The sequence below is a fragment of the Tachysurus fulvidraco genome, chromosome 6 (genome assembly GCF_022655615.1).
Source record: "Tachysurus fulvidraco isolate hzauxx_2018 chromosome 6, HZAU_PFXX_2.0, whole genome shotgun sequence".
In the NCBI taxonomy this organism is placed as follows: Eukaryota; Metazoa; Chordata; class Actinopteri; order Siluriformes; family Bagridae; genus Tachysurus; species Tachysurus fulvidraco.
Genome location: NC_062523.1, coordinates 26,685,104 through 26,701,784, shown reverse-complemented (window position 1 = coordinate 26,701,784; position 16,681 = coordinate 26,685,104). Strand labels below are relative to the sequence as shown.

The 16,681-nt window shown below is 34.1% G+C and overlaps 1 protein-coding gene across 2 annotated transcripts; it reads left to right on the top strand.

Moving 5' to 3' along the window:
* Positions 1–287: 287 nt before the first annotated feature.
* Positions 288–15,806, top strand: cldn10b (claudin 10b). 2 transcript variants are annotated; one of them, XM_027154021.2, is made up of 5 exons: positions 288–708; positions 11,545–11,706; positions 11,795–11,876; positions 11,966–12,070; positions 13,155–15,806. In XM_027154021.2, exons 1-5 carry the CDS (start codon positions 495–497, stop codon positions 13,306–13,308), a joined length of 717 nt encoding a protein of 238 aa, XP_027009822.1. In that variant the 5' UTR covers positions 288–494; the 3' UTR covers positions 13,309–15,806. The 2 variants fall into 2 exon arrangements, with proteins under 2 accessions (XP_027009822.1, XP_027009821.1); XM_027154020.2 differs by lacking the exon at positions 288–708 and adding an exon at positions 8,846–9,193.
* The last annotated feature ends 875 nt before the right edge of the window (positions 15,807–16,681 follow it).

Sequence of the window (16,681 nt, the reverse complement as noted above, 5' to 3'; positions counted from 1 at the left end):
CCTTTATAGCTTCGTAGCTTATGTTAGAAAAGTTGTACTTTTGCGCAGGAAACCTGGACATCTACAGCTTCAGTCTTACAATTTCAATGATGGATAATGAATTTCTGTAATTCACTGTATAACCAGGAACAGTACATCTTGTAATGAACTTTGCCACATGTTTACATTTTAAGGCTAACCAATTTGTTTTGAAATGTTAATGTTGAACACATCTTGTGGTCAAAAAAAAGAGCACCAAAGTGACAAAGCAGTATCTTAAACTGAAGGACAATTCCTTTAATGACTAACCACCAGCTAAGCTTCTGTAGACTTTTACTCAGGTCCAGTTATTTCTTATGCTTCTTATGCTACTGTAAAATTCAGCAGACCAGCTGTCCACCTGGAGAGTTATCACTCTGTAATACACATCTTTATTTTAATTCCTTTACCTCGTTGGCATTTTGGAAGCTAAGCTTACATTTGGGAATCTTTTCCTGAATGATCTTTTTTAAACAATGTCAGGCAAGCAAATTATAGCATTTCTAGCTGGATTAGGGGGATTGGGTGCGACCATCAGCGCCACTGTGTCTAACGAATGGAAAAGCACAAGCAGGGCTTCATCTGTCATTACAGCCACCTGGGTGTTTCAGGGACTTTGGATGAACTGTGCTGGGAATGCAATTGGAGCTGTGCACTGCAGGCAGCACCACACCATCTTCAAACTAGAGGGTAATTCAATTTTCCCTTGAATATCTTTGAAAATTAATAATATTTAAGAAAACAGATTATAACAGAATGTGTGGGGGTTGTCATACAGTATGACCGTATTATATAAAATTATAAACAATAACATTTTTAGCCGAACTTTCTATTCCCAGTGATGAATTAAAGTCAAGACTGGACTTTTGGAAGTGCAGATTTACTTATATAAACATTGTAGGTGTCAATTGAACCTTGAGGGTTTTGATGTGTATCCTGACCAATGACTGTATATATGAGTGGACAACATGGTGCAACTGACTCCCATTGTGTGGCCTTTTTTGTTGGTTGTACTGTAATGTCATTTGATAAATGATAAAGCAAGCCTTGGTGCCAGAGCATGCACAAAACTGCTAGTCAGAGATTCTGCATGTCATTATTCCATATTGGCAATAGACCAATGAATGGATACAGTATATGGGTGGATGACAGGAAAGTGACAGACCGCTGGCCCTGATCAAAAACATGTGAGGAGGACTGCACATCCAAAAACCCCCAAAAATGTTAGGGTACAGGTGCTGGGCAACAAATAATAAACGAATAAACAATAGAAGCCCACACACTGATAAACTGCTCCAATAAATTTAATGGTGCAACGTTTCGACCATCAGGTCTTCGTCAGGCACAATATAAAAATGTGATCACCTCACCTCCATAAATAGGAAACAGGTGTATGCCTTAATTACACTCGCTTTCAAAATAAGGCACACTATACACAAAGCATTTATCAACTCACATGTTAAAAAGATCTCAAATATACACAGAAAACTAAAAAATAAAATATAAAAAATATACAGTTCATATCAACAATACAAAGATAACCATTTAAAGATCTATAAAAATGGCTTAATGTCAAACTCATCATTGAGCCCTAGTGGTGCCAAAGTATTCAAAGTATAAATCCAATAACTCTCTTTGCAATAATTTTCCCTCATATTCGCCTCCTCTTGAGGGATTTTTTACCTTCTCAATACCAATATATTGTAAAGCACTGATATTGTGACCAGCTTGTTTGAAATGAAGCGCTATCGGACTATGTGTATCCCCCGTTCTGATGTGCTCCGGTGCTCACAGATACGGGTACGCAAGGATCTAGACGTTTTGCCGACATATGCCAAACCACAGGGACAACAAATAAGATAAACAACATGAGTCAAAATGCACGTAATAGTACCACGTATTGGAATACTCTGGCCTGTTCTCTGGTGATTGAAAGACATACATTTATATGTAAAAGAACACGAGTACAACTGCCACATTTATAATTACCTGCGCGAAGAGAAGGCATCCCCTGCTTTTTTTGTGATGGCAACTCTGATTTCACAAGCAAGTAACGAAGATTGTTTTGACGTTTAAAAACCACTACCGGGCATCTTGTAAAGACTGGAGATAACTTAGGATCACTGGAAACGATATGCCAAAGTCTATTTAAAATGTTACAAAACTCACTACCAAGTGCTGAATAATGCAACGTGGAGCATCAAACTGGTGCTTTTGCTTATTCACATTAGCACGTAAACACTGTATTTGCGATACGTTATCAAATTTCTCTTTGGCACTTTTAATCCACTCTCATAAAATCTGCACCACAATAAAGCATTGAGACTTTTTGGCTTCATCTGTTAAAATGAACTTATATACTGTACACAATTATAGATCATGACATGCTATATTAATATAGATCAGTAAAATAGACAATAACATGGACAAATCTTCCCACCCATCCATATTGCTATCGAGCTACAGTATATGCAGCACATGATGGTGGAGAATAGAGTTCAATTCAATTCAAGTTTATTTGTATAGCGCTTTTTACAATAGACATCTCAAAGCAGCTTTACAGAACATAAACATAGAGCAGAAGGTAAACATAAGGAATAATAAAAGAAATAAGGAATAATAAAGAAAAATAATTAACAGAATAAAAATTTGAGATTATTATTAGATATATAGAGTTCACAATCTGTATGTATTTATCCCCCTATGAGCAAGTCTGAGGTGACTCAGGCAGCAGTGGCAAGGAAAAACTCCCTTAAATTGGCAAAGGAAGAAACCTTGAGAGGAACCGGACTCAAGGGGGACCTCATCCTCATATGGGTGACACTGGGCGTGTGATTGTAATATACAGTCAAACAAATGTTGTATTGGTGTAAGGATCATGGACTTCAGATCTCCTTAGTATCACAGAGTCTAACTGGAGATGTCTCAGGATTCTTAGAGTCGGCCTCGGCTCAGTGGACGTCCAAAGGCTTCGTCCCACAGAGGACGTTGGGAGCTGGTACAGTGTCTGGATGCCTCGGGATGGGTATAAAGAGAGAAGCAGTGGAGAGGGATTAACATATCTGCTGTTCATAAAAATGTGCAGGTCTGATGTACTGGTGCATGATATTATAGGATGTATTATGTGTATGCCTGACTAAAGAGATGAGTTTTTAATCTACATTTAAACTGGGAAAGTGTGTCTGAGCCCCGAACACTATCAGGAAGACTATTCCAAAGTTTGGGAGCTAAATAAGAAAACGCTCTACCACCTTTAGTAGACTTAGATATTCTGGGAACTACTAGAAGTCCTGAGTTTTGTGATCTCAGAGAGCGTGAAGGATTGTAACGTGTTAGAAGACTAGTTAGATACATGGGAGCTAAACCATTAAGAGTCTTGTACGTAAGTAGCAGCAGTTTGTAATCAATTCTAAACTTAACAGGTAGCCAGTGTAGGGATGATAAAATGGGGGTTTCTCAGCTTGGCAATATTTCTAAGGTGGAAGAAGGCTGTTTTGGTAGTATGGGCGATATGATTTTCAAAAGACAATTTGCTGTCTTACATAACACCCAGGTCTTTCACTGTCGAGCTACTAGTAACAGTACATCCCTCTAAATGGAAGTTAACTTGTGAGAGTTTCTGTGCACTGGTTTTTGGACCTATAAGTAGTATTTCTGCCTTATCAGAGTTTAACAACTGAAAATTGCAGTTCATCCAGTCTTTTATTTTTCTAAGGCATTGAGTTAATCTGGACACTGTGGCTATTTCATCTGGTTTTGTTGAGATACTGTATATAACTGTGTGTCGTCAGCATAACAATGGAAACTAATCCCATGTCTTCTAATAATGTTCCCTAATGGAAGCATGTATATTGAGAAAAGCAGAGGTCCTAGAACTGATCCTTGAGGGACCCCATAATTAACTGGCAATAAACTGGAGGATTCACCATTTAATTCTACAAAACGGTATCGGTCTGACAGGTAGGATCTAAACCAACTTAAAGCCTGTCCATGAATACCTGTGTAATTTTGTAAGCCATCTTGAAGAATGTTGTGGTCTATAGTGTCGAATGCAGCACTAAGGTCAAGTAGAACTAATAAGGACATACAGTCTTGATCCAAAGCTAAGAACAAGTCGTTTGTAACTTTAACAAGTGCAGTTTCTGTGCTGTGGTGGGGCCTGAAACCTGACTGAAACTCTTCAAGGATGTTGTTCTCCTGTAAGAAGGAGCTCAGTTGAACAGACACAACCTTTTCAAGTATTTAGACATAAACGGAAGGTGTGATATAGGTCTGTAATTTGATAGTTCATTTGGATCTAAATTAGGTTTTTTGATGAGTGGCCTAATAACTGCCAACTCGAAAGACTTCGGGATATAACCTAAAGATAATGAGGAGTTAATGATATTAAGAAGAGGCTCACCAGCTTTATGTAACACTTCTTTCAGTAGTTTAGTTGGGATGGGGTCTAGTGAAGCTGTAGTAATAAGTTTATCTAACTCTTCCTGTCCTGTACTTGTAAAGCTCTGTAAAGCCTTAGGTGAGATTGTGTCACTAGTTGCTCTCATATGTTGAGCGTCACCTATTTTATTCCTGATACTCATAAAAGAATCTCTTAAAATCCTCACTACTGAACTGTGATGGAATAGTGTGTTCAGAGTTTTTAAACTTGGACTCTAGCTCCAATTCTAGTTCTCATGTCAGCATTTTGGTAAATAGTGACATTTAGGTTCTTGAATTTTAAATATTCAAATGTAGCTTGCAAAATTGTTGGAAGATGAGGCTCAACAATGATTTACTGACAATTGCACTGTGTTTGCCTTCAGCAGTGATCAGTAACCAATAACAGAATGATCCAGAAACCTGATACTATATCCACCATACTTCACTGTGTTCGCAGGGTGATGTCCAGAGAGTTAACTTCATTTTGTCTCTTCATACAAGAAAACCTTTTTTCCCCACATGTTTGCTGAGGCACCAATAATGCCTTTTGGATAACTCATATGTAGAGCTGCAACATCTAATCAACAAAACCATCAAAAATGTAATTGTAAAAATATTTTGCAATGAATTTCATTATCAGTTAGCATTTCAGCATCATGTTCAAGGATTGTACATACCTTGTTAATTCCAAAGGTTACTCAACTGAGTTATGCAATATTTTGCCACAATATTTTGAATTGAAAATCATTGATTTGTGGGAATGTGAGAAACAATGTATGTGTGATGTCTTTTGTCCAACCTTGTCTGCATTTCTGTATGACACTAATTTGTTTAAATTTTTTTTATTTATTTGTTTGTTTGTTTGTTTGTTTTCCCCTCTCTTAAAATAAAGAAGATATTACAACCCAAATTCCAAAAAAGTTGGAATGTTTTTTAGATTTGAAAAAAAAGAAAACTAAAAGGCTTTCAAATCACATGAGCCAATATTTTATTTACAAATGAACATAGATAACATAAAAAATGTTTAAACAAAGAAATTTTGCACTCTCATCTGCTAAATGAGCAAATTTTATGCCATTTTATGCCTGCTACAGGTCTCAAAAAAGTTGGAATGGGGCAATAAATGGCTGAAAAAGCAAGACATCTTGAAAAGATTCAGATGAGAGAACATCTAGCAACTAATTAAATAAACTGATATCAGGTCTGTAACACGATTAGCTATAAAAGGGATGTCTTAGAGAGTCTTTCAGAAGTGTAGATGGACAGAGGCTCTCCAATCTGTGAAAAAGTGTGTTAAAAGGTTGTGAAATATTTAAAACAATGTTCCTCAATGTCAAATTGCAAAGGATTTGCAAATCTCATCATCTACAGTGCATAACTTCATCAAAAGATTCTGGAGAGAGAAACTGCAGATGCCAACTAAAGCTTTTTATGGTGCGACTCACAGCTTGCATGCTGACAGGGAATGCACAAACAAAAAGTTTAAAGTTCATTTTTTTCATGTAAGCCAAAATTCACAATAAAGGTTTTAACACAAATACGTCTTAACACAATAAAATAGTAAAAGCATGCAGGGATGTTCAATTAAACTTGAGCCTGTACAGTACACTATCACATTCAGCAAAATTACTATATTTAAAAATTCAATCACTGTCAGTTCCAACATGGAATATCATTATGTGATCAAAATATGAGTATATGTGTTTTTAATTTATTTTTAATTTATTTATTTTGAAAGCATTTTTAAAGTATTACATCAAGCTGTCGGACGTAGACTGATGTATTTGCAATGTGCAGACTTTTGTCTGGGGATTCAGTAAGTTATCATTCACCCAATGAATCGCTTTTTCCAATATTAAAGGAGCTAATCTATAAAAAGAGTAAGCACAACTACAAGCTAGTTATGCTTTGAATACTTTTCTTAAGTATATATTGATGAAAAGTTTAAGCCAAATATACACAAGTATAATTTTGTGTATATAATAATCACTGATAACTATATTAAAAGTAGACAGTAGACTCTAGTAAACTAAGTACTCTTAGTTTAAAACAAGTTTACCAGGACACTTTAATAAAGCTAAAACTTTTTTGTGCTTTATATTTTGCAAAAGAATGATTAGTCTAAAACACTAAAAATGCACCTCATGAAGCGTATTATGCATTACAACATTATTATGTTGAACAGTAGCGAAACATTTTTAAACTGCTAGCTGATATTTATTTTGCCTTTATTTGTCTAAGGGCTTAGCATAAGAAAACAAAAACAAAAACAAATGTGCAGATCCAGTAGAAATTATACAGAAAATACAGTATCACTTTTTGTTAGTTTGGTAACAGCTGATCTAATACCTGATAAAACTTTCGGGTTCTGAAAGATTATCTGATTAATGTCATGATGTATTGCGCGTAGTGGATTTCTCCAGCAGCCTTGAGTTCCTCTTGATTGATTCTTTGTCTAACGCTTTCTTTATTCAGATACTGACTTTTATAAGCTACTGACGTTCTATACATCTTCAGGTAGACTGATGTTTTTTAAACTTGCTACTTACATAATAGTCTTTGCAGGTAGATGCTGAGGCAACCTTAGGAAACAATGCATGTGCTTAATACAATGCTATTTATTATGAAAACCCTGTTTGACAATAGCATAACTCAATTCTCATTACTGAAACTGTAGTCTTACGTATAAATAGGGTTGTAAGGATAAGTGTAAATACTTTATCATTAATAAATCAAATTTAGAAACCAATCTGTTTTTAAAATGATCATAAGGTTGTGTATTGAGTCAGATGGGTCAAAAACTCAACTGGTATCAATTTTGAAGTCTGAAACAATATTTAATTCATTATTTAACACAAATGTGGACAATAATGAGATATGAATTATTATTATTATTATTATTATTATTATTATTATTATTATTATTATTATTATTATTATTATTATTATTACACATTCATATTCATGTGACAATCGTAAAGAAGTAGGGCATTCAATTAGATTTATAAATGTGTTATTTTAGACCATAAAAATGACAGCATAATACTTTTCTTAAGTATATATTGATGAAAAGTTTAAGCCAAATATACACAAGTATAATTTTGTGTATATAATAATCACTGATAACTATATTAAAAGTAGACAGTAGACTCTAGTAAACTAAGTACTCTTAGTTTAAAACAAGTTTACCAGGACACTTTAATAAAGCTAAAACTTTTTTTGTGCTTTATATTTTGCAAAAGAATGATTGGAAAAAGAAAATTGGATTTTAATGCAAATTATTTGACATTATTTTCCATTGTTTTTGAAAAAATTATTTTTAATTATTTTTTTTCGGAACTGTGTATCTTTTGTTTTCAATATGTTTTTGAATTGAAGTTTAGTTTAATCAGTGTTTAAATCCACAATACTATCCTGAGCTCAGGTCTATGTTGGATCTGATTTGTTTTAGTCTTCTTCAGGAAGATAAATAAGCTTATTTTTTTAGGTCAGCCTCAGAAACATGTCTCTGGGTGGTTGCTTCACAATACTGTATCTTGGAAACTTTTTTATCCTTTATTTTAACAGGAAATAAAGCTCATTGAGATTAAAAATGTTTTTGCAAGAGCATTCTCACCAACCATTCTGGGGCTATCTGTACACTTGGGTGGCACAACAAATTAGATGGTGAGCAAACCCAAGCATCTCACTGTAATTAAGAGCTGTGCAAGTATCTGAAGCCAGTTAGTACAACCAACAGAACCAACAGAATATCTTCTACACAACCTTAAGCTATGCAAATCTTTGGTTTTGGATCAGGAAGAACTGGAGTATAACACAACTCACCATAATAATAGTCTATTATTGCATCTTCCAGTTATACCCATGACTATTATTTCTATACCACCATCTCAAGTTCAGTGTCCCTTTTCTCTTTTTTCCCCCCTCAGTCTGTTTCCACCAAGTTCATTATGCATTCATTTGTACAACTGTTAATGTTATCCAGGTGGGGATGGCAATGATGCGTACATCTTCTGTTTGTATGCATGTTCACTTATGTGCAGTATATTCTATTAAATAAATAATTATGGAAATTGATTTTAATTGGTTATATGCACAAGGTCTACATTTTTTGATTTTTATTTCCACAGTTATTAATGAACCACACAATAGCCTAGAAAAAAGCTCTGGTGTTTCAGTTTCCTGTATACAATTTATTCACTACTGTTCCTAAAATGGAAAAAATCCCAAAAATATTCCTTACCAATCACATTTGTTTTTGCATGGTAAAATCTGTGTATCTTAAGTGTGACATGCTATAAGCAAAAAAAAACCTTGAGTTGTACAATCTACATACTATGATCACATAATGCCGTAAGGGGGCAGAAGGAGCCATTTACTGGAAGAGAGGTGAGGCCAAAACCCTCCCTAAAGTGTAGCAAATGTATGACTCATGTACACTTACAAATTTAACCTGGACTAACTTTGCAAGGACCCTCTGAAGCACTCCTGCATCAAACAGACTTTTGACTCAACAAGCATCATAAAGAAACAATGGGTACAATGGCAATAGAAATAGCAGCATTTCTTGTAGCTATTGTAGGCTGGGTGCTGGTGTCTTCTACTTTACCAACTGATTACTGGAAAGTTTCTTCAAATGATGGCACAGTAATTACTACAGCCACCTTCTGGTGCAACCTTTGGAAGATCTGTGTGACCGATTCTACTGGAGTCTCCAACTGCAAAGACTTTCCCTCCATGCTCGCCTTAGACGGTCAGCCTGCTCCTTTTGCCCTGAAATACTGCCTTGTATGAGTGTGTGTATGTGTGTTAATGAAAGTATATTGATAATATTTGCTAAATGCCTATAAAATGCCAATCATATCAAAAAATCATATCAGTGCATAAAAATAGCAAAATTAAGATAAAAAATGATGCAGATGTATGGTTGCAGTTAAGAAGAGGATACATGTATCAGCTATTTTGTCACAGCTCTACAATGCACTGATTGTCAAAAGTCCATTAATGAAGAGTCAAGACCTCATGGAAAATTTTTATTAAATTTCCTACTCCTGACAAATGACTCTATTTATTATTACCATCCTGAGTTTGGAAGAACTTTCCCTTAAGCAGGCCTCTAAATTATACCAATTCATCAGTAGCCAAACACATAAATGTTCGAAGAGGTAATCATTCAGGGGTAGGAAAAACAAAGAGTGTAAAACCCAGTGGCCCAAAACAAATGTGGCTTTGTTTGTGATTAACTTTCAAGATTTAATTGCTCAGAAAGTAGCTGTCAATTTTTAAGAAATAGCTAAGAACCACATATAATGATACATGCAATCTTAACATTATTCACTACTGTATAATGTGTGTATTTTATCTATTGTGTCTTTACAGTATAATACAGACTGCTAGATGTCAGATACAAATGTAAGAACTTTGGCTTATTATGCCCTGTATCTAAATCCATTGTCACATGTCAGTAAAGTGTCATTGAAAATCTGGTGCTCACTGCATGCCCCATACTTACTTTTTTTTAACCTAAAATGATGTTCAAGGATTTAGTAAGTTTATGTTTAACAAGTGGCGCATGATAAGTAAAGGGGTTCTCTAAAAAGTCACTGAGAAGTCGTACATACCACATACATACCATGACATACATACCACATTAAATTCATTAAATGTTTCTCTATCAAAATTCTAGGACTAAAATATAAAAAAGAGATAATTGGCTGTCTCTCTTTTTTCTCCATTATTGTTGGTTAACATTTACCTTTATATAGCAACCTTTATGACCTGGAGGAAACCCATGTGGTCACTAATGGCTGATTAATGGTTGAAATGCTAAAAAAAAAAGTTTTGTAGATCAGTTAGTTATGTTAGCCTAGCTCGGTAGTGGTTAAGGCTTTAAGGACTGCTGTTTGGAATGCCATGAGTTCAAATCACAGGTCCACCAAGGTGCCACTGCTGGGCCCCTGAGCAAGGCTCTTAACCCTCAATTGATCAGTTGTATAAATTGAAATAAAAAAATTTAAGCCATTCTATATAAAGGTGTCTGCTAAATTCTGTAAATGTAGATCAATGTAACATTTAGTGCAGAAATGTTTTTGGGTTATTATTTCATCCGTGCATCTGCAAGTAGAGATTTTTCCAATCTGTCTGCCCATCTGTCCAAGATTTTTATTAGTATGATATCAACATAACATATGGCTGGATGATTGTAGGACTATATGGAATTACTAATTATTTATTTATTTTATTTCATTTTTATAGCAATTTTAAGAGTTCACATTGTCTCAAAGCAGCTTTATATAAGTAGTGAAACAGACATTACATTTTTGCAAAACAAGCTGCTAGTTTACACTGGATGACTGTTACAGAAAAAAACACTATTCTCTCAACTTAATAAAATATATGGTCCAGAGCTGCTGCTTCCTTGGCAACCAGTTTCAAATGATGTATTACATGTATATGTATGATTATGAATGACAGAGTATTTTAAGTGGATTTCATGTTGAAGAGGAAAAAATGCGCCAAAGACGCGCTGGACCCCAGAGGGTGAATTGTGAATTAAAGTCAGTGATAATGTCACTGATGCAATTGATACATAACACAAAACATATTATTAGAAATACCAGCCATTTGTGTGTCAGGAGCCACTTGTAGGAATTCTACCAAAAGAGATTTTGCTGTTTAATTGGATTTTAAACAAATAAAGACAAAAAAAAAGAATGAATCTCTATCTAAATCTAACCTTAAAGCATTCTAAACCTATACCAAAGGAATGCAATGGCAGACAGTCAAGTTTATATTAAGACTGGAACTATGGACATTAGGGTAGGACATCACAAGGTTACCATCCAGCTAGCATATAAGGCAACATGACTAATGCAGGTGTATTGTACAGTCTGAGGAAACCAAAGGAAACCCATGCAAACAGAATAAGAACAAAGACTGAGTACTACTCACCGTTCCACCATTATCATTCTTTGCTTTGAGTAATATATATATATATATATATATATATATATATATATATATATATATATATATATATATATATATATATATATTGCTTACATTAACTATAAATAAGAGTTCTATTTAAATATTTTGTGATAGGTTACATCCAGGTGTGCAGAGGCCTGATGATCTCAGCTGTGTGTCTTGGTTTCTTTGCGACTGCCTGTGCTCTGGTGGGGATGAAGTGCACCAAAATTGGAGGAAGTGATCAACTAAAAGCACGAATTGCAGGCTTTTCTGGACTTCAGTATTTTATTGCTGGTGTGTAAGTTTTTCTTTTCAGTTTCCTGTACCTGTACTGTATGTTGATGAGTTCAAACTCCTCTCAGGTAACCCTCTGTAATTGCAGGTCTCTGTTCTTTGACTGCCTGCTCGCTGTATGCCCACAGGATTATGTCTGAATTTTTTGACCCCATGTTTGTGGACCAAAAGTATGTTCCTGATCTTTTGGCATGTAGTGATATGAGATCATTTAAGGTAAAACACAAGTCATGAGAATAAACAATTGGTTTCTTCTCAGGTATGAACTGGGGGCAGCCCTGTTCATTGGTTGGTCAGGATCTGCTCTGTGCATTCTGGGAGGGATTGTGTTCTTGATGTCTCTGTTTGATGGCTTCAACAAAAGGTAATATATAGAGGAAACAAGCAAATGTCACCTCAGTAAACATGCACTAAACATCTAGATTCAATAAACAATGCACCTCTGGTGGCAGACCACCTAATTTTTAGTTGAGAAATGTATAGGAAAATTTCATCTTAAAGTAGATAACAGTTAATATTTGGTTGAATATCCTTTTCTTGTGATAACTGCCTAAAGTTGGTGACCCACTGACATCAGCAATTCTTAATGTATTCTTCTTTTGTGAATTTTTACCACAGCTTCTTTTAGTTTTTCATCATTAAAGATTAGTGATTCTGTTTTGGAAGCAGCCATGCAACCCAAGCCATGACACAACATGTGTGTTTTGGATAATAAGCAGATCCTTTCTTTCTCCACACTTTGATCTTTCCATCACTTTTGTAGAGGGTTGTCATGGTTCTTCGTGGATAATCTATATATTTCTTCTATATTGTACATTGTGATTATAGTCTCTATATTTCTGTTCTTGAAGTCTTCTGAGAATGGTGGATTGTGATATATGTGATGCCCTGTGGAGATTGTTGTTAATGTCACTGACTGTTGATTTGGGTTTTTCTTCACATCTCTGGCCAAGATTCTGTCCTCGGATGTTGTTTTCCATGGCTGACCTGTTCCATATATGATTGTTAGTACTACAGTGGTTTCTGTCTTTCTCTGAATATTCCAATTTTTTTTTACTGTCTATGCCTAATACTACTGCAATATCTTAATTGATCTCTTCTCTTCTCTCAGCTTTATAATGGCTTGATCTTTTCTCATAGACAGCTCTATGTTTGCATTATGTTTTATTCTTCGTAAGAGAACAAGAAAAAAAATTCATCTTGATTAATTAAATAGTTTATAAATCCAATATTTTAAATTTCTTGAAAATGAGAGGGTTCAAACAAAAGATGCTATGTTCTAAGGTGTTTAGCACATCTAGATGTAAATATCATGAAATGAAAGTAAAAATTCTGATCAATCATCTCTTATTCATAATATTCATAATTTTTTGGTTTATTCATAGTTACATTTGTTATTATTTTAAACCAATCAAGAGATTTACTTTAAGTGTTGCTTTCCTTCACAGCTCAACTAATATGGACAGGAGACGATATGTCTATAGCGCATCCACTTATGTTTCTAGTCCCGAGAAGACACAAAATCATTCAACCAACATCAGAAGACCCCTGACAGAATACAGTACCACCTCGAAAAACTTTGATAAAAATGCCTATGTATGAAATACACAAAAGATGGAAAGAAGCAGCGGGTTATAGTACATTACCTGCAATACCAACCTGTTTAAGTTTTTTCTATCTGACCTGAAACATTCTCTAATGTCAGTGTCCTGGACAGCATCACAATTGCATACAGCAATGGAATTTATACCACATAATAAGTTAAATAAAATTGCCTAGATAGCTTAGAAATGTTCAAATAGAAAATTAAATATTAAAGATTTCTCCCCACATTTTCGAACTCTAATAATTTACTTCTGATAATAAGTATTATTTTTTGCAAAGCATAGATTAAATTCACAGAATAAACTCTACAGTATGTACAGTATTTATAGAGTTGCCTATACTTGTTCATTGTCCATGAACCTACACATTTATCTGAAAAAACTAGCTTCAGTTTAAAGATCTTGAAGTTAGCCTATAATTCCTCATCTGAGGAGCTTTTATAGAACACATTGACTATAATATTTCCTTCATTGCTGTACTTTCAGGTTTATCATTTGTCAAATATCCTGCCAGAAATGACTGATATGTAAAATTCTTTTGGTAAGCCTTTGTGTAGGAAGCCTGAGAGTAGTGATTTTGCATATATTTGATATACATTAGCATGATAAGTTCCATTTGCCAGACTACTAACACTACAAATCTGTTTATGGGTTATTAGTGTTTAATTTTCCATTTTCAAATTGTACCCTACAATTTTGCTGATTCTGTTTTTATTACTTTATTAATGTCATGATCCATTTAAATTAAACATAGCAGTAGCACTTTGTGTGAAAGGCTCTGCTTCAATTAAGCTATTATTATGCTGTTAATGAGTAAACATTCACGAATAATTTATATATTTAGTCAACGATTCATCACACTTTATTGTTACTTAGTAGATTAAACATTTCCTCATAGGTTACTGAGTACCTGAAATTTAAGTATGGCAAAACTTTTCATTGTATTGAAATAGTCTTTTCTGAATTAGATCTTTTTTTATGAGTTACATTTTTTTTAATGAGTTACAATACTTTTGGCATAAGTATTTATTTTTAAAAGAAATGTATGTGTGAATATTTGATTCACTATTATGTCCATTAATATAATCCGACAGAACTCAATGACTGAAGTGGATTCAATATTAATCATTTATGATGTTTTTAAAATGATCATATGATTAGTCATACATAGCAATATTGATATACAGCTCTATACACGTCTTAGCCTTAGAAGAATTATCTTATAAATGATTACTAATATCATTGTAATTAGTAAGCCTGGAAGTCTTATGGAGTGATAGAAATTCTTAAGTGTATCAATGTGTCCAACAACACAGCAGTGATGCAGATAAATCCATGATCTCTACAGAAATGAAACTTGTGAAGCATGTGTAAAAGCTGTTCTTCATTGTGTTGAGAATTTTGGCCTACAACTACAGTTTTGCCTTTTATTATTATTGGATGATTAATGAATTCTGTTTTTTTTTCTAATGATACTACACTGTATATTTGTAATAAAAACAAAAGATCCAACAAAGCAGTCAACGTATGTTTGAGGGGAACCATATAAAACACTAGACCACTGTCAGTATGCATAACAATTCAAAAACCCTCTGTCTCGTCTGTGAATGATTTGTGAACTGCTTCCGACATGTCATAAAAAAACCCACCTAAAAAAAATAGAACTTAAAACTTATTTTAAACTGATTTTATATATTCAGTTCATTTCTTTTCCATGTGTTGTTTATTTACTTTTCTTATTATTCTTATTATGCATTTTATAATGTCAAATTGGCATACACTATGAAAATAAATGAAAGTTTCAAGTTATTCCCCAAAAACACATTTACTGATACTGTAGTATAAATTATGCTTATATTATAATAACATATTACATATTAGAATTATATGATTTATACCGACATATAATGTCTCAGACAAATAACATCACTTATGTAATCTGATGCCAGTTTTTTAGAAATTATTATCTATAATTAAACATTTAAAAGGTTATGGAATTTCAATGTAGCACTATATGTTTGAATTTCGCTCTCAAGGTCAATTGAAGGAAATGATCTGGTGTCAAGTAGCTTGCAAGAGAAAACATTTGCCAACTTTAAACTCTGACAACATGCTCACTCGAGTTAATGATCAGCAAAAGAGAAGATATTTGTTCCATTACTTGGAAAAAGCTGCCCATTAGGTAACACTTCATCTTAAAATAGAATTTGCTGACATTTAAAGGGCTATATAGAGCTACAGTGTAGCAGTAGCAATTATTTTTATCCTTGTTTTTAATGAAAAAAAAAAGCGTATAGTAAGTGTATGTTTGAAGCATTCTTATATAGAGGTGAGTGCGATCAGTAATCTGATGTGCATCTGTAAAAGGTGCAGGCTATTTGTAGTACCTCAAGTAGTAAAGGCTACAGCGGTACAGACCCTAAAGTTATAGAACAACCTTCCAATTAGTTTTTGAGACTCCGACACAGTTTTAGAGTTTAAGTCCAGACTAAAACACGTTTCGATGTATAATTATTCTTAGATAAAGGAGCATATCTGGACAGTTCATGGGCATAGAGCAGGGCTATTGAATTGGCTTGTCATGTGGGTCAGTTAATGAAAAGCATCTCAAATGATGGGCTGAAGACATATGGCTTGCAATATGAGCGATGAAACAACAGCAATATAGAAGCCCCTATGTTGTATTTTTGCAAAAGACTACCAAGTAGGCTTTTTTCCTACATTTAAACATGCGCATGTTGTATTTTGAAACTGCATTACAACAACATCAGTGTATTGTAAGATGCCATGTAGACTTTTTCTACATTCAAATGGGTGAATCAGAGAGCCATATCACACTCATTTAGTTCCCAATATGGAGAATATTATTGTTTTATGGTATTTTTTGTCAAAATAAATATTAATATGCCTATTAAAACTACAACAGCCATCTCAGTAATTGGTTAACATTTAGACTGTCTTCTAGTGAGAGAAATATGAAGTGGTTGGATTCTTTATGTCCCAGGAAGCCCTCATGTCTGTGTCACCTTCTGACTTCCCCTTTAATAATGCTGTCATAGCTGGTCTTGCCGGAAACACTACATGCACTTTGCACACGATGTACATTGTCTTTATATATAAACATTAGATTATTGTAAACATGTGTAACACATCTCTCTCTCTCTCTCTCTCTCTCTCTCTCTCTCTCTCTCTCTCTCTCTCTCTCTATATATATATATATATATATATATATATATATATATATATATATATATAAATGCCACTTGCGAGCTCCTAGTGTTCTGTCTTCCCAGTGTGACTGCTCCTTCTTTCCGGACCCGCCTGATCCATCTTGATGCCCTATTAAAAGATTATATATGTATATATATATA

Coding starts and splice junctions, on each gene's coding strand:
- cldn10b (XM_027154020.2), top strand. CDS start 8,974: ATGGGTACAATGGCAATAGAAATAGCAGCATTTCTTGTAGCTATTGTA. Junction 11,707..11,794: donor ACTTCAGTATTTTATTGCTG/GTGTGTAAGTTT, acceptor CTGTAATTGCAG/GTCTCTGTTCTTTGACTGCC. Junction 11,877..11,965: donor CCCATGTTTGTGGACCAAAA/GTATGTTCCTGA, acceptor GTTTCTTCTCAG/GTATGAACTGGGGGCAGCCC.